This window comes from Poecile atricapillus, chromosome 1, assembly GCF_030490865.1.
Source record: "Poecile atricapillus isolate bPoeAtr1 chromosome 1, bPoeAtr1.hap1, whole genome shotgun sequence".
Lineage (NCBI taxonomy): Eukaryota > Metazoa > Chordata > Aves > Passeriformes > Paridae > Poecile > Poecile atricapillus.
The window spans coordinates 171,529,335-171,555,668 of record NC_081249.1 but is presented as its reverse complement, the minus strand read 5'-3'; the positions used below and the strand labels follow the sequence as shown (position 1 = coordinate 171,555,668).

Genomic DNA, 26,334 nt, shown 5'->3' with positions numbered 1-26,334 from the left:
GATGAAACACTTTCAAAAAAAGCTTCTGACTTACAACAGTGAACCCATCTATTTAGTTAAGAGCACTAGTATGGTATTTGGCCCTGGATGATTTTCCAAATCTACCACGTATTCTCCTCTTCCAGTTTTTTCAAAGCTATTCTAAGGGTTCTGGGGTAGCTTTATTACAACGTTGAGGAAAAATCAAAAGTTCTATCTAACAAACAAGCAATTATTAAAACACAGATACACCAGTTCCTGCTAACCATCCAACATCTGTAGCAGGTTTTCATTATTAATTTGGTATTTGCCCAAATAGCTTAAAGATTTTTGATGTGTACTTGTTCAGCTTGCAGAACTATTTGGTTTACAAGAATTTAGACACACTGTCAACTTTAGAAGTACAGCTTGGAGCCCCTCACTCCAGTCCCAGACTTAGCTATCTGCTCTACAAGCACAACTCTTATCCTTAAGTGCAGGCTTTTAAGCTTTGTTATTTAATAAGAGTAGCACACAACTGGCTAAGGGTCTCCAGCAAGGACTGGTTCTACTGCTTTTGCTGTTCTGTCAAAATAATAATTGTTTTTATAAGGTATTTTTCTATCGCTTCAGTGTTTTTTCATTATATTACAGATTTCAGGACTTCAGTGCTCAGTAAAACAGAAACTTTCTTCACCTCAAACTTTTTTCAACCTCAGGACAATATGGTAACTCCAATAATTTTTTTCCTTCTAGATGCATGCCAACACTGTAAGAAACAGAATTCCCAACTCAGCTGCAGGAAATGAGTAAAAAGTCAGTACTTCCCTTCATTCCCAACAATCAGAAAGCCAAAGTGACATTTTGGGGGGGGGGGGGGAGGTGGGAAATGAAAGAAAAAAAAATGGGTTTGAACTGTCTGGTGCGAAAAGCTATGAACAGAGACAATTTTAAACACTAACTATCGAGTGACAATATAAGTCTGATTTCCTGTTCACCACCTGGTATCACTGCTAGTAAAAGATCAGCTGGATCAGTTGCACACTGAGTAAGGGAAGCATGAAGTATGGTTATGAGCTGGAATTTTATTTCAGGTACAGCAAGGAATTTTGAATAAGCCTACTAGAATAAATCCCCAGTATTTGGGAGTGGCACAGAATAGCAGATGAAAAGACACTGAATGTAAAGTATGTTGTATCTGTGACACAAATCTTTTGAATAAGGCACCATACAATATCAAGTGAAGTCCCATGTAGGACAAAACTGATCTGATTATCCTACCATTTTGAGATTCAATAGCTAAGAACCATCTTTTAAGAAAAAAACAAATCTGAATGGTTTCTGGACTGATCAAGAACAAAGGGAAACTGTGGAGGACCACAAAAATCAAAGAAGGGTGCCCTAAAATCCTGAGTACTTGTTCACATTTATGAGTAACAGCTGCTACAGCAGAAGATGTGTTTTTCCAAGGAAACTCTTGGGCTGATATCCTTGAGCCAAGTCTCTACTAGCCACTGAGCCAACTGACAATACAGGGCCAATAAAGTAAAAAGTTTAATTTCACTTCTTTTGCTTCAGAATGTCATGCAGCTCAGGAAGTTATGTCCTCATTTGTTGTAAGTAATGGTGCTGAATATTATGACCAAAGAAATATGAAAGCTTTGTGGGATAAGTTTAAAAAAAAAAGAAAAAAAGAAAAAAAAGTTCTGTTGCAAGTTGAACTAGTTGAATAAAGGACTGAGAATTTTTTTCTTCTGAAAAGGATGAAATTTTTCAATACAAAATCCCAAAGTTTTAGAAATTAAATGTCACAAGACTGAAGCATTATGTGAAAACAGATTTCCAACTTTGCCTTTGAGGGAGGAACCACAGAGAACACAAGTTAAAGCCAAACTGAACAAAGGATTTTCTTTCTTTTGGCACACTGCCTATTGCTAAACCATGTACATTCACTACTTTTGCTCCTTGGAATGTTTTTTTTTTGTTGCTGTAGTTTAGAGGCAGGTGGGGGAAGCCCACAAGGACATAAGCCAGGCACACTGCTTTTGAATACAGGCTGAAATACACCTTAGAAGAGTTTTTAGAACTATATTTCTTTGGTAATCTTAACAATGTAACTAGGACTTAAAACAGCGTGTTTGAGGACAAAGATTAGGTGTCTCCTTATACACATGAAACTATAAAACAGGATAACAAAACCAGATTTCATTCTTCTGCACACAGGCCACAGAGGAACAGTTGATTATATCAGGAGTAACATAACTACCATTTTTTCATTTTACTTTTTTTTAATAACCAAATCATGTCTGTTTGCCAAGAGCTACTAATGCTAATTATGAATACTGACTACTTCAAGACTATTAAGAGGTAACTTGAATAGCTGACATTGCAAGGGAAAAATACCTACATTTACTCTTGATAAATGAAAAGTAATATCAGCACCACCAATAAATCAGAGGTTTAACACTTTTTTTATGCCTCAAAAAAATTAATGGTTTTGATAAATAAACATTTCTACTTACACTAGGGACAGCCGAACTTTTCTTACGTTCAGGAATATCAGCCTTATTGGGATTGCTGGCATTTCCAAGCATTGGGCTAGCTGGTGCAATTCCTCTTCCTGCAACAGCACTACTGCTGGATTTTCTTGACTGAATTCCTTCCTCTTTGAGGTCACTGTCTGTAGTACTAGTCTGGCTTCTTTTGGGATATGCCACTACTGAGGGGATGGATGGTCCAGCTTAAAAAACAAACAAAAGAAACAGGAAAAGGGTTTTTCTTCTCAGAAGTTCAGTAACTATTTTTTATCACACTGGAAATGTATTCACGCATGAGAACCAACACAGTTAACACTGGGAATCAGAGTTGCACAAAGATAATTAAATTATTGAAATAGATGTATTTCAGGAAACAGTAGAATATTATGAAAAACAAAAACCTTGCAAGGTGAAGGTTCCACTTGATTTCCATGAAAGTTTCAAGAATTTCATTGTTTTCACATTTGGCTTGCTAGAACAACCCTTTAGAGTCATCTTAAAGACACTTAACAAGTACCTGACTCATTCAAACCAGACCATCCCTCATTAGCACAGTGCTGCCATACATTGTTCAAGCCAATTTCCCAAGAGAGGCAGCTGGTGACACAACCCTGGGGCACCAGCAGCACTGATGGCTGTTGGGCTGTGCTCCTGCAACAGCCACAAGTGGCAGCGGTTCACACCAGCCTCCCCACGTGTGCCAGGAACAGACAACTGCTCCCAACACCTGAGAATGAGGAAGGCCTTTCAAAAGTGCCAACCTCCCTCTTGCTTTAACAGCCTCTTGGTCACTGGCTAAAGTCAGTGGGATGTGTCAGGATTGTGTTTTTTGACATCTCACACCTCTGAAGAGGATACATCAAGTTACATCAACTTTTTAGCTAAGCATTTTAATAAGAATTAATCAAAAAGTGCATGTATGTATATATACAAAGAACACATATAAATACATAAACATAGAATAGGTAGCTCAAACATGTTTTACAAGTATCAAAACCCCCAGTAATTGTCATCCCAGAAGACTCCCCAAGGAAAGCAACCTCTGAATGCAGAGAATGTAGGCCTAAACTGGGATTCCTTTCATGAGTTAAGTGTCTGGGCAGGAGGATGTTTAAGACATGTAGAAAATCCTAATCTACTATACTGCATTCCCATTAAGCAGAAGAGTTTTAAGTTTGTCAGAGTCATTGTTCTTTAGAAATTGAATTCCTGCAGGACAACCAAGTGACACTACCCTCAGGAAACAGGAAACCAGAAATATTGGCAAACTGACATTTCTTCAAGTTTTAGACACAAGCTGACCTACTAGTGTCAAAAGAAAACAAAAGCTGAACAGACATACAAGAGCATGGGGGAGGAGTGCTGTGCTTTTCATGAAAAAGGGGGTTGCAACATTCTCTTCAATTTGTGTAACAAGACTTTGCCAGCACAGTCAGGAATGTAAGGGACAACACAAGGCAGAACAAGAGAATTAAGTTGGTGTATTCAGTGTTGTCTAAAAGCTCTTTCAAAGGCTTTATAACAAAACCAATTTTAAAAAATCAGTTATTTACTGAAATATTTAACCACCATGCTGTGAACTACGCTGTTGTCATCCTCCTTACACTTGGGGGATGGAGGCAAATGCAGAAACCGAGGAGAACTGGAAGTCACTGTACTCTCCAACACTGAAAATGAGAAATGCTCACCGTGATCACTGTACCGCCGCTGTTTCTGGCTAGAAGATATGCTTCTCTGAACTTTGTGATGAGGAGATTGTCCAGTGCTATTATTAAGATCACTACTTGGCCTAACTTTGGCAAGTGAAAGATTGCTGCTGGAGCTTGAATCACTTGCATCCAACTACAATACAAACGAGAGCATTAAAACAAGGAGTTCAGACAAAATAAATGAAAATTTCCCCCGCGTTCTGGGAGCAGGAACAGGGAGGTGGAAGATGGCTCTGCTACATGGGAGATTAGTGATGGCATGGGCAGTTGCTTAGCGGTCCCCCCTTCTTTAAGAGCGTTGCACAACTGTCTTAGGTAAAACTCAGTGGAATTTACAGATCCTCAAAGGATAATAAGTAAAGAAAATCCATTTGTCCCTTCAGAACTCTCCCCTCAGAGTTCTCCAAGATTTTAAAAGGAAGAGTGGATAGATTTTGTAGAGGCCACCACACCAACTCCTCCAGGAAAGGAACCAAGAGCATCTTACTGATGCTGAGCCCTCTCAGCATCATATTGAAATGTAATGTACAATGCAAGAACTTTTGCAGGTTGTTCAGTCCTGCTCCTTGGTTCTCTTAAAATAGTTACAGCTGGCACACTCACACCTGAGCTCCTAGACTAGCCAGGACAGTAACTGCATACAAAATCTTTCAGAGGAGCTGCTGAGCAAACATGGGAGTTCTGGAGAGTCTGAAGGCAAGAGTTTAAAATCAGATGAGAAAAAATCTGATTCATGTGGACTGCTGATGCACAGAACAACATGACTTTAAGTGCGAAGGATTTTTGTGCAGGAATGCAATGCCTAAGTAACTGACTTAATTTTTGCTCCTAACTCTGCTAAGGACACTTTCTGATTTCCTTCTTTGCAGTTTTAAGCATGGTACTTACCTCTGATGACTTCCTTCCTAGCAGTAAGTATGTAGCTGTGATTTCATCATACTTCATTTTACTAAGAGATTCTTGAATTTCTTCTTGAGAATATCCCATTCCTACCATAATATCTAAAACCAAGCAGACATTCTGTAAGTAACTGAAACTCTGATGTTCAGGGTGGCTGAGTGTTAAAGAGAAAGGATGGAACATTTAAAGAATTAAAACAGAATTATTAATTTTGAGAACATAAACCTGATCAAGTATCAGTTTTAAAGGATTAGCTACTTTTTCCAAATGTTAAACAAATACAGAGTGGTGGTAGTTTGCATCATGCAAACAGCGTCCTACTCTGGAAAGTACTCAATTACCTATTCTTTTCTGGTCCGAGATGTCTAATTCTGGTTCAACAAAAGGTTTAAGTTCATCCTCCTCATGCCCTGCATTGATCCACCTGTCCTTCATGATTTGCTATGAAAAAAACAAAAGTTTTGTTAGTACAGTACATTTAACAGCAAAGAAAAGAAGCTGTGGGAAGAACAACTTCTTTATGCAACAAACACTAACGTCTTTCCTAGTTTTTATTTTCCAGAACATTTCCAGCACCTATTGCTTTGGCCCAGTGAGGAGAACCAACTATGCACATCAAGCCAAGTTTCTCCCCAGTCAGCTGCATTCCAGCTCACAGCTGAGAGCCAAAAGCCTGCAATGCTGACCAGGAGCAGCGTGACAACTTTGACATGTCTTGGAATTCCAACCTCCACCAAATAAGTCCATGGAAGCCCTGTTTTGGTCTTTACTCCTTCAGGATGGTACAAAAGACAACTACAGCAGCCAATACCTCCAGTTCACAACTTGAAATGTGGAAAACAATGGTGGATCATCCATTAATGCAGGAATCCACAAGCTAACCACCAAGAAAAGTTATATGACATAGAAAGTGCAGTGACACATTGATTTTGAAAGTAACTGGAGTCAGGAGTGTTACAACCCCCATAAATAGTATCTTTGAAGAGTCATGTGCTTTCATCAACAATCCCACCTCCAAAGCCCGCTCCAAATATGCACAGGACCAGTATGGAAATAATAAGTTTCAGCTCAAAAATGCAGTTTCCAAAATATATCGAGCTTTCTGATGAACCTCATTTGTACAATTACCTCTAGAGTGCCTCTTTTTGTTGGGTTTAGCACCAGGAAACGTTTGAGGAGGTTTTCACAGTCTGTGGACATGTAGAAAGGAATCCTGTATTTTCCCCTTAGCACTCTTTCTCTAAGTTCCTAGGTAACAGAACAAGAACAGACAGTAAGATGTAAGCAGCAAGTCACTTAAAATATTAGATAAACGTGGCCAACACAGTCTACAAAAAGCTACCTTTAAGTTCTGTCCATCGAAGGGAAGAGATCCACTCACAAGAGTATAAAGAATAACACCTAAACTCCAAACATCTACTTCGGGTCCATCATACTTCTTCCCTTGAAAGAGCTCTGGAGCAGCATATGGTGGGCTGCCACAAAAGGTGTCCAGTTTATTTCCAACTGTAAACTCATTGCTAAAACCAAAGTCAGCTATTTTAATGTTCATATCTGCGTCTAGCAATAGATTTTCAGCCTGGAAGAGAAAGAATGATTTGTGAAATGAATAAAATACTTGATTTAGAATGCTATTGGTTGCAAATATTTCTCAAAACTTGCTATAACATGTGTAAATAAATAAATAAAACAGAAAGATCTGTATAAATTGTATTTTATAAACAATAAAAGTTGCATCCACACATACAGAAGCTGACACACATACATTGCACACACTTTTTCCTACTCACCTTGAGATCTCTATGAACAATATGCTTTTGATGGCAATACTGCACTGCAGATACTATCTGGATAGAAAACAAGTCAAATTATGTAAGTGACATCTCAAAGAAGCAGGAGCTTTAATCAAAGATTTCAACATTTATTACAGAAGTCGACATGAAGTTATCCAGTCAGAGCTACATAACCAACTCCTACGATGACCAGTATATTTGGGAAAAAGCTGCTGAATAACTTTGATGTTATTTGATCTATTTGCTTTCTCCTATACTTGAACCAGGATTTTGTTTTTCCTGTGGGGCTAATTATAGACCAGTAGAAGCAATGACTTTCAGAAAGGTTACTGAAGTATTTCCATTCCAATACTGTACACAGCTATAAAAGCTTTCCCCCTAGACTGAGGTTTTCCAGGCCCTCTCCAAAGGTGATTTTTCATGCCATGCTAGAGAGAAAAGGGTAAGAAATGGGCTTTGATTACTTGAAAAACTACTGGGAAACAGCCTATTTGTTAAAATTTATGCAATGAGAAGCAACTATGCATCTGACAGAGATCTGCTGTCTAAGTGCATATGGTTTAGTGTATTTCGTATACCATAGCAAACTCAATGGAAAATCTCTCTTATGTCTCTCAAGCGTAATGGAATCATTTCTTTCATCATAATTTCCAAATATCATGACGTTTTTCCTGCTTTATATAGCAAACCATATAAGCTGTTTACACAGTGCAGTGCCATAGTACATTGCTTCTTACACTCATAAGCATTGCTGCAGAACTTCACATGTATGGAAAAGCTGGATAAAGCATTATTCTTACATGACCAGAAATGCAGTCAAATGAATTTTGTCATGCATGCATGGTCAGAATTGAGGCAGATATCATGACTTCTTAAACCAAGTGAACTGCACATAAAAATAGTAACCACATTTAAATAAATGTATTTTCAGTCTTCATTCAAGAGGAAGAATACTTCCACAGCAGAAAGATAAGGAAGCATTACTGTTACAAGAAAATAACTCAAGATCAGATCACAAGTTTAGTGTAAGGATCTTCCTGTACTGGTAAGGAGCAAAGGTTTTCTCCCTCAGCATTTAGAGCACATGAAAGGTATTGGAAGGTTCCCAGTAGGTCAAGTAACTGATGCCCCAGTAAACTTTCTATTTGAAACTTAAGCACAAAAGTGATCTTTGTGCCCTGTAATACTGAATCACTCAGATGCCAAACATCACCTTAGAAACCAAGCAGATGGTGGAAAGCTCTATTTCCATTCCCTACACCTTCAGTCTGGTTTTGCTTTTTCCTTTATGTACTGGTTCCCTCTTTCAGACTCCAAGTTCAGCTTTTTACAGTTACTGGAACTGCCAAAGTGCTCCCATGCCAACCACTTGTCCCATCCTTTTGGTTTCCCTTCCTTTTCTCTCTGCTACCATTACCTCAGTGCCAGTCACAAGCTCACTCTGCAGGGGCTTCCAATGCTGACAGCATGACAAACACCTCAGGCTTTATTCAGGATTGCAGAGACACAGCACTATTACCACTCATTCCTGAACTGCTTTGTTGTGACTGCCTAAGAGCAGAAGGTTGAGCAGATGATCAATCAGTAGTTTCCTCTGGAGATGCTTTTGAACTCCTCTGCATTGCAACAGGATGGCACAGAGACTGAGAAGTGAGTCCAATCCACATGAAGTGAAATAATGCAATGTGTAGGACATTAATAATTGAAGAGCAGAAGTCATAACTGAATGAAAAATAGCACAAAGCAAGGCTGCACCAGACTGAAATCCTTGTCTTCCATCTTCCATCACTGTTGCCATTGACAGCCCCCTCACTTCCTAATCTTCTTGTGTGAGGAATTATCTGACACTTGGCAGGTGAAGAGGGGAAAAAGTATCTGAGCTTTTTTCCAGAAGTAAAAATTGGAGCATTGAAAAACTTTTCTAAAGAGTGACTTTAAAAAAAGAGTGTATAGATAGAGGTTTTGCAGAAGTTCTCTCTAGGCAGAAGAATCATTCTCTAAAAGGATCAAATGACAAAAGGATAAATGACCTCTCAAGGCCCCTTCCACACTGCTAAGAGCATTCTGTTGCTTTACTGGAATACACCAATAAGATGTATTTTGTGGATTTTATAATTTCCTAAGATCTGTCCTAACATCTACTAGCATTAAGAATTCTAAACTGCTTCAGCAGGGAAACAGTGAGAAGCCTGAAAAAGGCCAGATTATTTTTTCTTGTAGAAAAGAGAGGGAATTAATACACACAAATTTAAGGAGACTTGCTGCTCCGCATCAGATTTTTCTGTGGAAAAAGGATGAGACTGAACCAGAACTGCCTGGAAGTCTGTAATGGGGAAGAAGAATAAGGTGACATTAAGAATGCAAAACATTCTCAATTTGAATTTCTCACACATGGCTACACAAAAGCAGTCTGCAATGGAGAACTGTATAGCACAGTTGTATTTTTAGACTTTGTACCTTCTCCTGTGCTCCTTGTCAAGTGCAACTGGAATTATATGATTACTGTCTTTTACATTCTATTTCCCTGCTAAAATCCTTATATATGTTTAACAAAATGGACTAAAAATTGTTCCTTTTTATCTTTAACAAGCAAAGAAGGGAGAATTACTGAATTCTGCTCTTTGCCTGCTAGAGAGGAAGTGTCTCCTCAGACAAAACAAGTGTTTGATCCAGAAATCACATCTACTGAAAGAAGAAACGTGATCTGAAAATAAGATATCATACCACCTATTGTAAGAAGTAATATCATGGCACAACTGTTTTTTCAGTTTAGAAAGAGCCACTGTTTGCTAAAACAATTAACAGATTTTTTTAAAAAAAGAAGACTATTATGTCATAAGTCTCTATCTAACAGAGAACAGCTGCATTGCATCAGATAAAAGGTCTGCAGAGTGCATTCTTCCTCCAACAATGACCAAAAGCTATACAAAGATATCCCAGGACTACAGTAAGGTGAAATGAATAGTTTTATAACCTGTGAACCCAGCAAGATCTAGTTGCCTTGTTTCCTTTGACACTGTCCCTCAGCCTGAGCTTTAGTATCTAATAAATTGCCAAGCTCTCATCAAAGTTACCTGACTTTCATCCAGCACAAATGCTTTCCTCTCTAGCAAAGCCCAATCAGCTTGTGCTACAGTTTCTCTCCTCTGCTTATTTCTAGGGTTCTCTCTTTTTTTCCCCAGTAACTGTGGCTTTTGAAGCTTTCAAGAACCTCCCTTCTTTGAGATCAAGGTCCTCTAAAACTGGATGAGCTCAGCAGCCAGGAAATCAGCTGTTGGGGGAGGACAGAGCACAGCTGTCTGCACCCAGAGACTTGCAAGAAAAAACTGAAAAGTGTATTCCAGTGCATACAAGTGAGGCTATCTATGTATCTTTATAAGCAGCATTTATTCTACTGAAATCAAAAACAAAAACAACAAACTAACTGACAAAATCATCAGGCTAAGAGTACATAAACCCAATTCTTGATGGGTCAAATACCCTGCTCAGCAGGTAACTCCCTTTTAAAATCTTTTCCTTTACATTTCTTTTTGGAAATGAAGCTACATACATCCTGTACTACCCACATTATCCCATAAGATTAAGCACTAAGTGTACCTGTAAAACATGTTTGATCTGTTTCTGTAAGCTTTCACTTAAAGGGGAGTAAAACTGTTAGAAAAAGATGGGTATTTACTGAAGAAACATGCAATTTTAATGTTATTACTGCAAGATCTTTTTCCACATAGCTCCTGTTGAAATAAATTGAGGACTGAGAGCAGAGAGTCTAGCAGTAGAAGTTTCCAATATTCACATCTGAGAGAGAACAGTCAGTCCTCTCAGGTTACTCTGAAGCTCTTCAAGTGATATTACAAAGGCAACAGCCAGGGATTTAGAAGAGATGGCTCAAGTGGGAATGACTGTTTCACATCCTACCACTTCTACTCCCAACACAGCACAGAAGCATAAACCAGAAACCTTCAATCACAAAGGAAAGCTCTCTACCTACCAGAACATCAAAGTGAAGGCAGCAGCTTTAAAAAGACATGTAAGACTTTGCTGAAGAGTAAGAAAAGTTTTCCTTACTGTCAAGCTGCATAACTCTAATAATCACAAATTATTTCTGTGGAGATCGAAGTCTACAGCTGCTTTTGGTTTGTTTGGTGGTGGTGGTGGTTTTGGTGTGGGTTTTTTCCCACAAAAAGATTAGAAAGGGTAAATACAAGATTTAATAAGATGAGAGAAGACAAAGCAAAGTCATTGATTTAGTTCCTGGTAGTCTCATATATTACATCACATTTCTTTTATGTATGGCTATGTTAAGAAGTGAAACCATCAGAGCCTCCCCCTCCAACATCACTGCCACGATCCAGCAGTTTAAAATCCCTACATACCATTCAAAAAACCACTCTTGTCCCTGCTCATTATTTTTAGGTGTCATTAAGCTGGAGCATAATTTTGACATTTAGTATTTTTCACAACATTACTGAGGTTATCCATGTGAACAAAGGGAATAGACATTTACAAATTTCAGCACAAGAGCAGAGAACAAGTGTATAAGACTGGTCAGATCTGAAACTCTAGATGCTACAGGAGCAGTCATTTGGATTTAAATTAGCTACGCAAAAATATTTGGTTGTGTTCAGTACTGCTTTACTGTAGAATGGAAATGCTGTTCACAGACCAATGAATTTCCAACATCTCGGAAGGGCTAGCTTATTTATCATAAAGAAAACTAAACTAACAAGTCTAGAAATTACTTTTCTGTGACTTTTTAGAACTACTAAACAATATCTTCTCATGTAAGCAGATGAGAGTGAATGGATCCCTACCACACACACCATCTGCATTTTGAAAGTGGTCTGTTTGTAGCCTGTTACATTTGAACAACTTCCAAAATGTTACAGACCTGCTGAGCTAAGGACATATGAAATCAGCCCAGAGGAAATGCATTTTGGAATGGAGTACACTTCCAAACCAAGCAGTCTCTGTGTTCTGGCACTCCTGTACACCCTGGCACTGAGCACTAAGGAAACCAGCACCACTGAACAGACTACTGACTCCTTCAAAGTACTGCTGTGACCTAAGTTTTTTCTTACTCAGAGCTACAAGCCCACAACATGCTGAACACTGCTGTAAGTCAAATGCAAAGGACAGCTGTTTTACTCATTTCAGCATTAAAAACAGGGGTGAGGGGAAAGCTGACATTCAGGAATGTTATACATACCTGTCTAAATTTAGCTCTAGCCTCCTTTTCCTTCATTCTTCCATGTGCAACCAGATAGTCAAACACCTCCCCTACAATTCAATAACAAGATGTATTAATGCCAATTTCAGAATGTAGAGATTCCTCTCCAGCAGTTGCCCACAACAGCTTCACCAGAATGACTGCACTTCAAGTTTATGATTACAGGGCAGCTCAAGAGAACAAGGCACAACTGCTGTGCAATTTACTATACCATCACCTCTTTTACAAGAGAATAATGAGTGACTGGATATACACAAAGGAAACCATTTCCTTCCAATTACTTAGGATAGAAACTGAGCAGCATACTTCTGTTTTGTAAACAAAGATGACATCTACCCCTTCATAGACTTTCTCACAAGAGTTTCTTTTGCCTCAGAAAAATAAAAAAGCTTCATTTATGAGAACAGTTGACGATGTTTGCAAATACCATCATACCAACACTAGAATTTTAATTTGCACATGTGTATAAAATGGTTCTAAACAAAATCAGAAACCTTAGCTTCAAGCTAAGCTTGGAAGAGGCATCCACAAGGAGGGTCACAAAGAACGAGCACAGCAGGACACGCTGACAGAATCCCTCACACAACCATCATACCTTTTAAATACACTGAACAAGCCCACTGTTGTATGGCTGGATATAACTAAAGATTACTGAAGATCTACTGTGTTTCAGTTTTTCCTCTCTTTTATCAATGCAGTCATTTTAGAGCAGGTCAATACAGACTACAATGTTTGAGCTTTAGGTGCAGGCCACTGGCCCATGAAACACAGACATGTTAGTGAAAGCATGGGAGATTTTCTTTACTAAAAACCAACAGTCATATACATAAGAACTACAAACAGAATAACAACAGTTTCTGAAAGTCCTCACTAGTATGCAAAAAACATAAAAACTTCAGAAGTGGTTCAAATATTTAAACATTCCCTACTGAGCAAGGAAACATGGTTTTGTAGACAGCCACCTCACAAGGGAAGAGCTGAGTAATATATTTATTTTTTTAAAATATGCAACTCCACCAGACTGCAATAAAAAAAAGGAGTCACACTGCAGGAAAAGTAACAACTGAGCCATCTGAGGGAATGTCAGGGCTTCCTATAACATAGTCTTCCCTCTGCAGTGTATTCTTTAATACTAAACTCAGATCTAAATCTCTCAGCTGTATTTCACAGCTGTTTCTTAAAAACCTTGAAGCATCAAACCTGAACACTTCTTCATAATTCAGAGAAAAAGACAGCACAGGGAAAGAATTGTCACAAATTTATGTGAAGCATTGCAGCTGTAGCAATAATGTCTTTCTTCCTGCAGCCAGAGTTCATGCTCATCATGATGACCTCTACCTTGATATAGAGAAAATATGGAAACTGATGCCTGCCACTGTGATTACAAGCCATTCCTGTCTTGCAGAGCATGACACATTAAAAGGTGCTGCTCTTGGCCTCTGATATACAGTAAGTACAGTGTGGTACTTACCTCTCCCTTATCACCCTACGAAAGGTCCTCACTCTTTTAGAGAACCACTGGCCTTTCTACTTCCTAGAAGCCAATCACTAGATGGCAATAAGACTTCACTTTTAAATCTAGTACTATCAAACAACATGGAGATGTCTCCCCAAACATCTGTACTAGTCAATATTTTAATGGTATAATAATCACTCTGTTCCTTTTTAAGCAAATCTTGGCTGAGCATTTAGGAAGCTGCTGGAAGAAAACACAGGTAGACAGAGAATCCTGCTTTATTTGTAGCAATTGATTAAACTTCACATAATCTAATGTAAGAGTCTGAATTCAACACTGATTTTCAGAGAAAAAAGTCTCATTCCCTAACTGAAAGAAAAGCTTCAACTGTTTGAGATTCCCAGATGCTGGTGCTCAAGGGTCACACTGACAATCTGAGTGATATTAAGTTCTAGCCAGCAAGGAGTAACTTAAGCCTGAATACCTTAATTCTGGCTCTGGTGAAAATATCTGACACTGCATGATGTGCATTTTTCCATCCCCTCTACAATCAGGAAGAGCATTTAAGCTCCTCCTAAAATGGCATAAGGCTAAGTCTAACAATCCTTGACAGTAGAAGGCCTGTGATTAAGATATGTAAGATGTCATCAACATCTAAAAACAGAAGTTGCAGTGCTCATGCTTTTGAAAGCAACAGTTAAAGAAACACAGAAATGTTTCATCTGAACATGATCTTACCAAATATCTTATACAAAATAGGACACCAGAGGTAGGGAACTGAATACAATCAATTGAGAATGTTAGTATTTGTTACTTGAGGAATCAGTGGCTGAGAAAAGATTCCCAATTAATTTGAGTTGTGAAAAAAAAGCAAATGTTACTAAGTTGTAGTAATTTTAGAAGCTGGTTTTACAAATTACATTTATTATTTATGTTGACCAAACAAGTACCAGTGAATATTAAAGATTTTGCTTAATATTTTACACTACCTTGACATAAATATTTGCTGAAAAAGAAAGCAAAACTTTCAAGAAACCAAGTGCTTTCTCTTGCTTGGCAATTTGCTTACATGTGTCACTGCAGCAAAGAGGTACTTACCCCCACTTGCATATTCCATTATTAAATAGAGAGTTTTTTCAGTTTCAATTACTTCAAATAGCTTCACTAGAAAAGAAAGACATGTAGTCATCAGTTAACTAGCTGCAGAACAATTATGTTAACCCCCCAGAGAATTCTGTGAGAGAAAAATACCCAAACTGTTTGCTTGCCACTTGATTTACTCTAAAGAAGCTTTTTCTGTTCAACGTTCCTATGCAGAGAATACTGTAACACATTTGGTCAACTCATACAGAACAACATATTCTCAAGAAACAATACTTTACTTCTGTTACATGGGAGCATAACTAAGCTAAGCAGAACATGCACAGATTTTAGCACCAGAAACAGGCACATATGTGGACTGAACTGACATGTAGTGACAAATCAGTTACCAGTCACTGACAGTCCCATAGGAGTACCACATCATTTAAATACACAGACTTCAAGAAATTCTTGACCACTTCTTGGTTTTGGTGACATGCTAATTCTTAATGAGAGCCTGAATTCAGTCAAAAATCAATACTATACTCAAAAAGAGCAAATCTGTCAGTTAGCTATGCAAATAGCAGTTCGGTGCAAAGGGACCAAAATGTTTATTTTACTATTACTTTTTAAACACACTATTCTGAAATACTATTTACTATTTTACAGTAAATTCAGACTCCAGTGCAAAATAATATTTTAAATCTTCTAAACTCATGCCACAACAATCTTAACAGTGAAAAAGTGGTAATTTCTCCAGAGATAGAAATTATGTGAAAGAAACAAGATACCTATATTTGGATGATTTAAGATCTTCATTATTCTTACTTCTCTAAAGAGCTGAAATAAATATAAAATATGAAATAAGTTAATGAAATCACTAACAAACAGCCATTCTCCTTAAGGACTAATGACTTTGATATAGTCATTTAAACACAAAGGGCAAACATTATTAGCATTTCAATGACGTTCATGAAATAAGCACTTATGGAGGGGAAGAGTTAAATGCCTGCTTAACACCTCTCCCAAACAAATTAACCCTCAAAAACCTGAAAACACCCAGGAAGGACTCTGGACAGCTCAGGAAAGAAGTGACCTTAGCCCTGGGGTTTGCAGACTTTTGGGGTCAGAAGACCATTGTGAGTTCACGCAGCTTCCTTCTGACCAGCACATCTCACACATCTTTCACTCCCTTCACAAAAAGTACAATTCCAAATTTTTGTGAATCCCCACTGGAGCACCTTTAGAAGACCACTGCAGTATGTTACTGGTATGAATTCAGCGTTCTTCTGGATTCTAAAGCCCAGGAATTACTGTGCTACAACAGCAGATCACAGGTGAAAAATCAGTTGTTTGTATTGTGCAAAAATCATGTTATCCAACTACACCAGTAAGAAACAAGTTCTAATGAGAGAAGGGAAAAAAAGGCCACCCATCAACCCTTCAGAAGCATTCCTGCAAGGAAACTGAGGCACAGCAGCATCTAGTCCTGGGTCTGCCAGCACAGCTCCACTGACTCACTTCCAGACACAGCCTCAAGCCTGCCCAGACAGTGCAACACGCTGGACGTACTTGCCAAAATTAATAGGGCAGAACACAAACGGTGCTTTCCTGACCCCATCGTGCTGCTTCCCTTTGTGCAAGCACTCGTGTCAACCCTGACTGACACACGAGGTACAGGGATTTTTTAACAGAAAAATCTCACAAAACACGTAACTCCCCCATACAAAAGCACTCCATCTCTAGCCCACCCCAGCAGGATGGTGGTGAGGGACAACTGCCCATTTCAAGCTGAAGGATGACATTATATCCCCTTTCCTAAATCCAGAGATAGTGTACTGGTTGTAAGGATATTGTCATGTTTCATGTCCTGTCTGTCCCTCCCCCACTGCCAATACTGTGAAGAAGGCTTTGCTTGAGTAACTATTTCTGAACATTTCAAATTTGCCTGTCACACAGAGCAAACTCTGCCCTTCTGCAACTGAATAAAAATATGGAGTGACATTTAACAAACAAGAAATTAAAGCAAAGTCATGACTGAACGGTTGTTAATTATTTTCACTTCTCAAAACTCTTCTGCAAAAGACAATTGTAAGATATACATAAATTCATAACTGTAATACTAAAAATGCCACAGGTGGTGTTACTGCAATATAAAGCATTGCTTTAAACAATAGCAAAATAATAAATAAATAAATAGTAAATAGCAGATTAATTAATTTAGAAAATTTTAAAAAAGCAAATTAAAAACAGTTCCAAGATAAAATATTATTGCAAAAAAACTTGAAGCACAAATACTCTGGTATTCAAAAAACTAAAGAATTGTCTTTTTATGCACTACACTACATGGCAGCCAAGTGTGTAGCTGTTCTCCCTCTGCAGCTTGCCCATGCCACCCTAAGACTCAAGAGGGCTGAAGTTCTTCAGTGTCAATTATTTTCTAATAGCATGCTTGAAAAAATGGGAGTAATCAAGAGGTTTTATTAGAAACCTAACACAAATTTCAACAGGAATATCAGTAACCTAACAGATCATATTGAACTTCATGCAAAGAGACTTTAGCAGAATAGAAGTCCACAGCTCCAAGGGAACGAAGACATAGGAAAAAAAAACCCATGAGTTTTGTAAATATGGGATAGGGATAACAGCATTGTTAATTACAGTAAGGAAAAAAACTACCACTGGAAGATTTGGCTCAGGTCAGATTTCAGACAAAGTGAAGAAATTTGGTATGTCTACACATATTAGTAACTCAAAAAGCTTGTAGGTGTATTTACTCAATAACAGAAAAGGTGAAACTTTGTAATAAAAAAAGAAGTTGAAACATTAGAAACAAACAGAAAACAACAGAGTCAACTAAACAAAACGCTTATGCCTTTGTGATTTTTAATAAAAGAAAATGCAAGGGGTATGTTTTAAATAAATCAATAGGATAAATTCACAACTTGGAGACCAGTTGTTCTAAGCATTCTCTGCTTTTTGGTATTTCAGAATCATAAAATTTCTGAAAATGGCAACATCTGGGGAGCAATCCTCACTGCACTGCCCAGGAGACTTTCTCCCTGCTGCACCCACAGCTGGGATTGGCACACTACCTGAACACAGAGAAAAAACAAACAGTTTTCCAAATGCTTTTAATTATCTTGTTATCCAGGACTGTGCCTGACACTTTGCTAGATGACAGGCTGCTTAAATTAAATCACGATTGATTGATCAAGTAAATTATTTGCCACGCAAAATGGTTTCAAAACCTCTGCGCGCACGTTTTCTTTATCCTCTAGAGAGGTAAAATTGCCTTCTTTTCTTTTTTAAACTATGTTATTTCTGAAGCTTTTTCATATGTAATTAGACAGGGTAGACTACATCATCTCCCTCTTGATCATCAGGATTTTAAAAGCAGTTGAATCTATAGCTATTTTTTTCTTGCTTTTCATTCATTTCAGCTAAACTGGTGTCTAATATATTCTGAATATTCCATTAATAATTTTAATCACAGCTTATATAACTGAAAACCTCTCATCAGTTTTTACAATTTCGAATAGAGTTTGCTTAATTCATTCTCAATTGATATCTGATATCTTCCACCCCCAATACCCAGGTAAAGCCCTCTGGGTCAGACTCTCACCAAAACACTGGTCCACAAAACGACTACTCTGCTTTACTAACCCAAATGAAGCGTGTCAAAAAGCAGCTTCTAAATTATGAGCCATTTCTTCAAGTGGGTGACTAGGAACAAGATCTTTTAAAAAACAGACTATTTCTGTCTCAGAGGAAATTAAAAATAAGAATACTTGAGAATAGGATACAACCACCACCAAATTGTAATTTTAGTTAGATAAATGCACTTCAGACTGTGCACCCTTTAGTCAGTTTATCTGTTATATGTCATTTTGACACAGATGGGGATATCTGCAAATGTCTGACATCAAAATATGTATTATAGTTTATTTCTGATAGGGGAATAAAATATAAAACATCATATAACTTTCCCAAAGTATTCTGGATAAAGGTTTTACAAATTTCATTCCCCCAAAATATTATGTACATCAGCTTCTAGGAAATAATGTAGTAACTATCATCGCACAATAAAATTCATTGCAAACAGCCAGGTATGATAAAACCTCACACCTCTGTGGTTCCCTGCCCACAGGAACACAGAACAAGCTGTAATGTTAGAAAATGTAATACAAAGGTTCTCAATACAGAAAATAATATTTTAGTTTTAGGAACTTACTTAATGAAACTATAAAGGCAGACAACTGAAAACAGTTCTCATCAGTTTAATTTCTAATACTGAGATTAAAAACTACTCCCAGTTTGTTGAACAGCTTATTTTCTGTCAACAGGAGCTCTACAAATGTTTCCAGGCAAAGACAAACATCCTTAGTCTGCCAAACAAATGCTTTCAGCTTTGTTGTGGTCTGGTCCTTTGAGTGTAAGCCATGTCAGATACAGGAAAAGAATGCCATTTAATTAATGCTGTGAGCCAAAAAACTCAATAAAAAACCCCAATGAACCAGCAATGGAAGCTGGTTCTTTTAGTCTAACTCTCTTTGAACACAGCAAAAGATAGACTAGAGGTGCTCCTGAGTAGCTATCACAAGACTGCAACAATTTATTTCAAAAATACTGAAAAAGTTTACTAAAAAGTGAGTCAGTGCCAGCTGCAGAGCACCAACCTCTCCTGGTCACCTCCTCCCTTAAAGGAGGAGGCATTTCACAGGATGTTTTCCCAAGACAGCTCAAGCCTGACCTATGTATTAGGCTTCTCCTGGTAACTGCTCACTGAAATATGCCCTACATTTAATAAAGAGCCTCAAGCAAAAAGCCTTTACACAACACAAGTTTGCCCCAAACTAAGCACAACTTGAAAACAGAAAGTGATACTCATTACAAACTGAAAAGCCTGAGCATTTTAAATGCTCATCCTTTTCTTGCAGTTCTTAAAATACTGATTGACCCATGGTCAGAAAGGACATGAACCATGTTAAAATTGATGTTTAAGAACACTTAAATGCTTTAACAATAAGTATTGCCCAAGTAAGTGGCAAAACATCTGCACATAATGAACAAAAATATTTGGCTGAGGAGCCAAGTTCTAAAACAGGAAAATGAGAAGTGATTTAGTGCTATTACACAGGCTTGCTAAAAAAACCCTTGCATATAATGGCATTGCTAACTCAAAAGAAAAAAAAACCAAACAATTTTATTTTTTGTCTAGGAGGAAGTGAACTCTGTAGCATCAGCACTTGTTTTCAGTGAGACCAATATCCACTGGAACTGCGTACACAAGTCCATTTGTGGAGTACAGTGATTATGACTAACACCACCAGCATGGGAAAAAACCTCTAAGAATTCCCTTTTTTTCAAAGCAGGGAAATACCAGTTACAGCTTCCTCTTCAATAAGCAAGAGCAGTATTTAGATCCTAAAACAGTAAAGAGTAGCTGCATGTGGCTGCCACAGAACTTCCTCAGCAGCAGACAAGAAACCCGACCCTTCCGAAGAGCTGTGCTGCTGAGGATCAGTATGGAGCTGTCAGGGCTGCAGCGAGAGCATACCAAGAATTACTGCTCCAGAAGGCAAAGCAAGTCCTTAACAAGGTTAACTTCTTCCTGGCAGCTGAAGTATCGATGTGGAAGATGGAACACAAAGAAATCAGAACTGGCAGCCTTTAATCACCATTTGTTCCCCCACCTAAGGATGACTCGGGCATGCAGCTACACCGCAGCTGAGACGCTGTACACCACACCCTCTTCTGGGCACAGTCCTTCCCTCCCCACCATACCTCAAATATTTTATCTCTCTCTCCAGAAGTGCAAGATCAGAAGCACTTCCATGTTAGCTTCCCCCACATCCACAGGTCGCGTGTGCAGTTGGCTCCAAAGGCACCGAGGCTGCGGCACTGCCAGCAGTGCTGGGGGAAGGGGGCAAAGGCTTGCAAAATAAAAAGCCTTGGTCAGGCAAAGCTGGCAAGTAGTAAGCTGTGCATTCACTCAGCTTCCCACAGCAAGTAGGCATTTAATTTTAATAAAACTGCTTTCAGTTTTTGAATTGAAAACTGACTCATCTTGCTAAATTTCTTCTGTGCTCATCCAACAAATGAGCTTAAAGGGGAGAGCACATTATCAATTCCACTCCATAAATCTGATCTGATATCTAGCCTGCTATTTGGTACTATTCTTTCAGACTCACAGTTAAGAAATCCAGTGGTTCACAAGATCATACTACAAAACTCTTCAGAATCTAATTTTATAAATTGTAATTAAAAATTAAATTACAACACAGATGGAGCCATGAGTGGACACTGAGCTGGCTGAAACCCAGTAATCAAAGGCCCATCATGCACACTTCCAGTCTGTGGCTTTACCAACTGAATATCTCTGAGTTGTAAAAAGTTTGCATTGTACCCTGATATGAGATCAAACTGGCATCAGAGCCCAATCTCTGGTAACACCATATGAAGGACTATGATTTTAGGTTTTTAACTGAAAACATGGCCTCTTCTCTGACCATTCTTTCCACACCCTGATGTTTCCCCTTTTTATCACACAGCTTTTGTTTCACTTTCAACTGCTTCAGCATTCAACCATTCTTATTTAGGTATTTCAAGTTGCAATCTGCCACAGAAATCAACTTTATCTAATCCATCATATTACCTAATTTGCACTTTTTTTTCACCCTACTTACCCAGAAATTACCAACAACCTTAGGGACTAAACTGAGAAAAATGGAGCCAGATTATCTGCTTTTACCTTGTCTACAGAGTCATACAAAGCTGCTACCTGCTGGGATGACGGAGCCTTTCTCCTATAGGTTATTCTTTGCCTCTCAACAAAACTGTAAAATGTATATAATAATTGTGTATTTTTCCAATTTACTTTTGCACCATTAATCTTGATAAAAAATCTAGTCACAAGATCTTTTTAGTATTTGTATAACATACAAATGTGTATATTCTCCAGTTTACTCTAGTTACTCTCTTCCATTTTGTTTGCTGGTAAACTTTGTGTATTCTCTTGTTCAAACAGAAATATTTCAAGGGAGTTTTTATCAAAGTACTCAAAAGTAAACAAAAATCCTTTGACTGAAGCACTTAAAAGGACATAGTTAGAGAAGTCTAGTAGTAAAAGTAACATTTAAATGTACTTCCTGCATGGACTCCCAAACAGACTGGGCTGCTTAATGAAAGAGCAGGGTTTATCACTCTGTACTAAAAAGATAAGGCAATACAACTGTAACAGCACATTAAACATTCAGAGCTAGAGGGAAGAAACCAGAATAGCCATGCCCCAATTTGTTTCATACAACTGCATCACTTCTCCTGCTGCAAACTGCATGAAAGGCACAGATACTGCCTGGCCTTCAGTCCACAGGAAGTATTTTCAAGGCCAGTTTAAGAGGACAGAACCTAAGTTTTGCATTTCTAAGTTTAACAAAGCGACCAGCACAAAGGAGACATGGGGGCATCTCCAAACCACAGATGTCCTCTCTACAGAGTCAGCTCTGCTTGGGAGACAAAGGAAGTGGCAAATGCCACTGTTTTCTCAGTTTACAGCTCCGTACGAGTTCAGCTTGAACAACTGCAGGGTTGTCAAAAATATCTGTTACAAAACCAGTTATTAAATACAGTAGTCAGATGTGTGCAAAGGTATGCAATGCTTCAGATTCTCCAGCACAGGCATTCAGGGTTAATGGAAGGAGGTGGGGAAGTGAACAAGTTATTATACAGTTGAAAGATTAAATGTAAAAACATACCTTTTGTAGACTAGTTGGGTTCAGCTGTGTTTTGTCAATTATTTTTATGGCAACCTAAAGGAAGAGTTCATGATCAGTATTTTCCATAGGAACAATACCACATTATTACAACATGCTCAAATCCAGTAACAGAAATGGAAAACATGAAAATTACACAAAAAAACCCGCTTAAGTTCCTTCTGCAAATTAGGTATTTGTATTTAAACTAGAAGCAAGAGTGGAAAAACCCTGGTATTTTAAGGATATTAAGATGAGAAGCTTGCTGAGACTTTGACTTGACATTAAGACCATCACACTCATGACAGTGGAAGCTCCAGCAGAAGACAGTGCCCCAGTAGAGAGCAGTGTTCCTACAGAGTATTTAGAGTATAATTACACAACAGATTACACAGTAGTGACTGGGCATTGGCAGTTTCTAAAAGCAGAGATTTCAGAGCATATTGAAAGCATTTCCACACAAATTTGGCAAGAAGTAAGCTCATCTTTGGAAATTCACTAAATATTTGTGTCAATTTGCTCCCCCCAACGGGTATTAAAAAAAGTATCACTTGGGAATCAACAAAAACATGTTGGCCATAGTACAACACTTCGGGTAAGTGCATTCTTTTACTTGTTCTCCTCTTTTCAGTAAATGCTGCACAGAAATATTAAAGAACAAAATAAAAATTTCACATAATAAGGAAAAGAGAAATTCTGTACTGTGCTAACTAGCCAGAACCTGAAGATTTGAAGCAATGAATAGGCAACAGAAACTTCAGTGCAATGCAATCTGGATACTGGATGAGGTAGAACAAGAAATGAGAATCTTTCTAGAATTACACGCCAATTGGTATTTCTCCTTTCTAAATTAGAGACTGAACATACCAGAAGAAGCTCTGCAGAAGGAGATTGTGCCTCCCAAAGAGGCAAGATGCTGCAACCAGCTGATTATAATACCTCACTGGTGAAAAGCAAAGGCTTTCAACTCCAATTTTTGGCTCAAACAGTAGATGCTGCTGCTTCCCATGCCACAGCTCCCATTTCCCTGCATCACTTTGTGCTATCTTTGTCACCTCATTAACCTGGGGTTGGCGACATATGGAATAAATAATATCTTACATCAAACCAAATTTATATCCCTACATTCAAGTGCAAAAACATGGGGATGGATTGTCACGATGGAAAGGGTAAGAGGGCAACAGTGTTCAATGCTTGGGTGCCTCACGGAATTACATAATGGATATGGTGTTTTCTGAACCTGATATTCAAGACTTATTTTGAGCTCTTCTAGATGCAAGATAGGATGAGACATGACTGAGAAGCCATCTAAGAATGCTTTTACTTTGGGGAGTGTTTTCTTCTAAGGCAAGCTACTGAAATTAAGGATCACTATTTCCTGAGGCAAAATTCCATTGCAAAACCTTGAGAAATCTCTTCAAAAATACAAACAAGAGTGAAAAACATTAAGCAATAGGTATTTTATATTAGCAGCTGTGTACGAAACCAAGAAAGATTTTTATCTCTGCCTTTATGCCTGTTGTTAACTTTGTGACAATAGTTCAAAGTTATTTACTTCCTGCAATCTCTTATAATTCCATGCTGGATGTAGTGACCACTGTTTTTGTCAACAGCAGATAATGTTATTTGAAAGTGGTGCCCCAAGACTATCCACAGCTGTTCACTTGGTAAGTGCATCACACTCAGAAAAGGTTGCATTTTTGTTCTGGGCTGTACCATTTTGCACAATCTTTAAAAGATGTAAACTTTTTCAACCCACCAAGCCTTAAGGTACCATGTTACTACAAAACCAGCTCACCTCAGCATGCACTTGTTGCCAGGTGACCAGAAAGGTCTCTGACACTGTCAAACAAATTCAGCCCTGTAGATACAGGGAAGGTACAGACCTCAGTCTTCCAAAAGACAGACTCTCAGGCCTGTTCAGTGTGCTAATTACAGCTTTAAAGGCAGGATGAATTTAGAGAATTCCTATCCACATTAACACTGAGAGTACAATGTGTTAACATGGTCTGTGAGAGCTTGAATCCATCATCAGAACAGGTAACAACTTCAGGTGCCTTGATAAGGTCTTCAAATCACAGTCAAAGGCAGCCTGCCCTCAAGAATAGTTCTGACAAGCCCGAGAAAGTTAAATGGAGAATTTTCTAAGTACAGTTAATAAAACATTAAATCGCCTTTCAAAGCAGAAACTTTACTCTCTTTACGTAAAGTGCATTTGGAATGGTTTCACGTACTGTGAGCTAGGGCCAGTGCTGGAAAAATGCAAGTCCAACCTACACTATTACACCACTGCCACAATATTCTGTGTGAAATCATTAATGGAATTAAAACGGAGTTTGCTTTCACCATTCACAATAACGCGACTTAAAAATTCCTCCTACGTGATTTGAATAAGAGAGTTAAATAAATCAGAAGCTGAGACATTGAGCAAATTGCCCAAACAGCTACTATTCAGAATGTTTTCCCCCTCTTAAATTTTACTTTTTCCAAGAGAAGAACAGAAAGAAGATGACAATAGATTCCTTGGAGTCTGACTTGGATTCTGAAAGAATTCAGCCTCACTGGGAAACTTCAGCTCCCTGGCTATTAACTGACTGTTAACTAACTATTAACATCTTTAGGGAACAGAAGGTCCATAATAATTTTGGCCACCTCAGTAACAGCAGACAGTAGTTTTATCTTTTAGATTCATTTTGGTAAGTATAGAAAACTTGACAGAGGAAACATCCTTTGATGAAACTGCAACAGAAAATAAATGGATTGCAGTCAAAGAATTAAGAAAAGCCAATTGTCAATGAAGACTTGTGGTTTCAAAAGGGCAGAGAGCAATAACACTCCTAGGCAGAGGATCAAGAAGAATGGTGTGTCCAAGCACCACCTCTAATGCAGTGAAGCTGATCTCTGGCCACAGCTTGCATGACAGTTCAACCCCCACAAGTTAGGCTGATGTTCTCATCATCCCCTGAAGGGCTGAACATTTCTTCCTTTATGTAATTTGAAGATGGGCTCTCATTATGCATCCTGCAGACACACTAAAGATGGAATTCAAAAAGACTCCTAGAACTTACTCCAGATGGAAACATGAAATCTTCATCTCAAGCAACAGGAAAATTCCCAGGGAAGGACTCCAGATGCAAGGAGATGAGCAACTACCCTAAAAGAATGTTTAAACAAACATATCCTCCTCCCAGGAAGTGACAGGAAAGTGCTGATCTACTTCAGGATTTGGAAGCTCCTGAGCACAGAGATATAAAGATGGAATTGCCCTAAAGTAAAACTGACATGGCCACTTAAAAGGACATTCAGAACAGAAACACGGATAACAAGGATAAGATAAGTGGGGTTCAAATACAGCAAGAACACAGCAGAGATGAAAATTCATTTAAGTGTAACTCCCAAAACTAAGCATTTAGTTTACGCTTTGGTATATAAGATGGAAAAAAGAACAGGAACAAAGACAGGACAGGCAGCAGGAGCAAGTGTGTAAAGCAGGAAATCACAAATTTAGAAAGCTAAGTGCCATCTGGCTGAGGCCAGGCTGAGAATATGACCCTGGAATTCTTATGAGATGCAGGTTTTTAAAGGAGATAGGAAAAAAACATTCTTGCAGCATAGGTTCCTAGCATGTACCAAGAACAGGACAGCAGAGCAGGGTTTAGAAATGAGCAGACAATTTTTTTTCCCCCATTCATCATAAAATTCTTGAACTTGAAAATGGCAGGGAAAAACCAAGGAAACAGAAGGTTTAAATGCAACATATTTTCCTACAGTTAACTGTACCCTATGGAAATGCACAAGATATGACTACCTGGACTATTGAAAAGCCTCATCTATGAGGCTGCATGGAAATTTTTCAACTAGATAAGCTGAAAAGTGCACAGAGTTGTTTTTTTATTTTTCCCAAAAAATGGATAAAAAGA

General features: G+C 38.3%; 1 protein-coding gene across 11 annotated transcripts in view; it reads right to left on the bottom strand.

Annotated features, from left to right (window-relative positions):
* The window catches only part of MARK3 (microtubule affinity regulating kinase 3), a 60,373-nt gene that overhangs the window by 18,780 nt on the left and 15,259 nt on the right, over nt 1-26,334 (bottom strand). For all 11 annotated transcript variants that reach the window (XM_058845343.1, XM_058845299.1, XM_058845318.1 and 8 more), the window contains 11 exons: nt 22,418-22,471; nt 15,452-15,500; nt 14,679-14,744; nt 12,104-12,174; nt 6,895-6,951; nt 6,447-6,683; nt 6,233-6,352; nt 5,446-5,545; nt 5,093-5,205; nt 4,184-4,337; nt 2,481-2,698 (listed from right to left, as the gene is read on the bottom strand). In XM_058845343.1, coding sequence (XP_058701326.1) covers nt 2,481-2,698; nt 4,184-4,337; nt 5,093-5,205; nt 5,446-5,545; nt 6,233-6,352; nt 6,447-6,683; nt 6,895-6,951; nt 12,104-12,174; nt 14,679-14,744; nt 15,452-15,500; nt 22,418-22,471 — 1,239 coding nt within the window. The remainder of the gene's footprint in view (nt 1-2,480; nt 2,699-4,183; nt 4,338-5,092; nt 5,206-5,445; nt 5,546-6,232; nt 6,353-6,446; nt 6,684-6,894; nt 6,952-12,103; nt 12,175-14,678; nt 14,745-15,451; nt 15,501-22,417; nt 22,472-26,334) is intronic.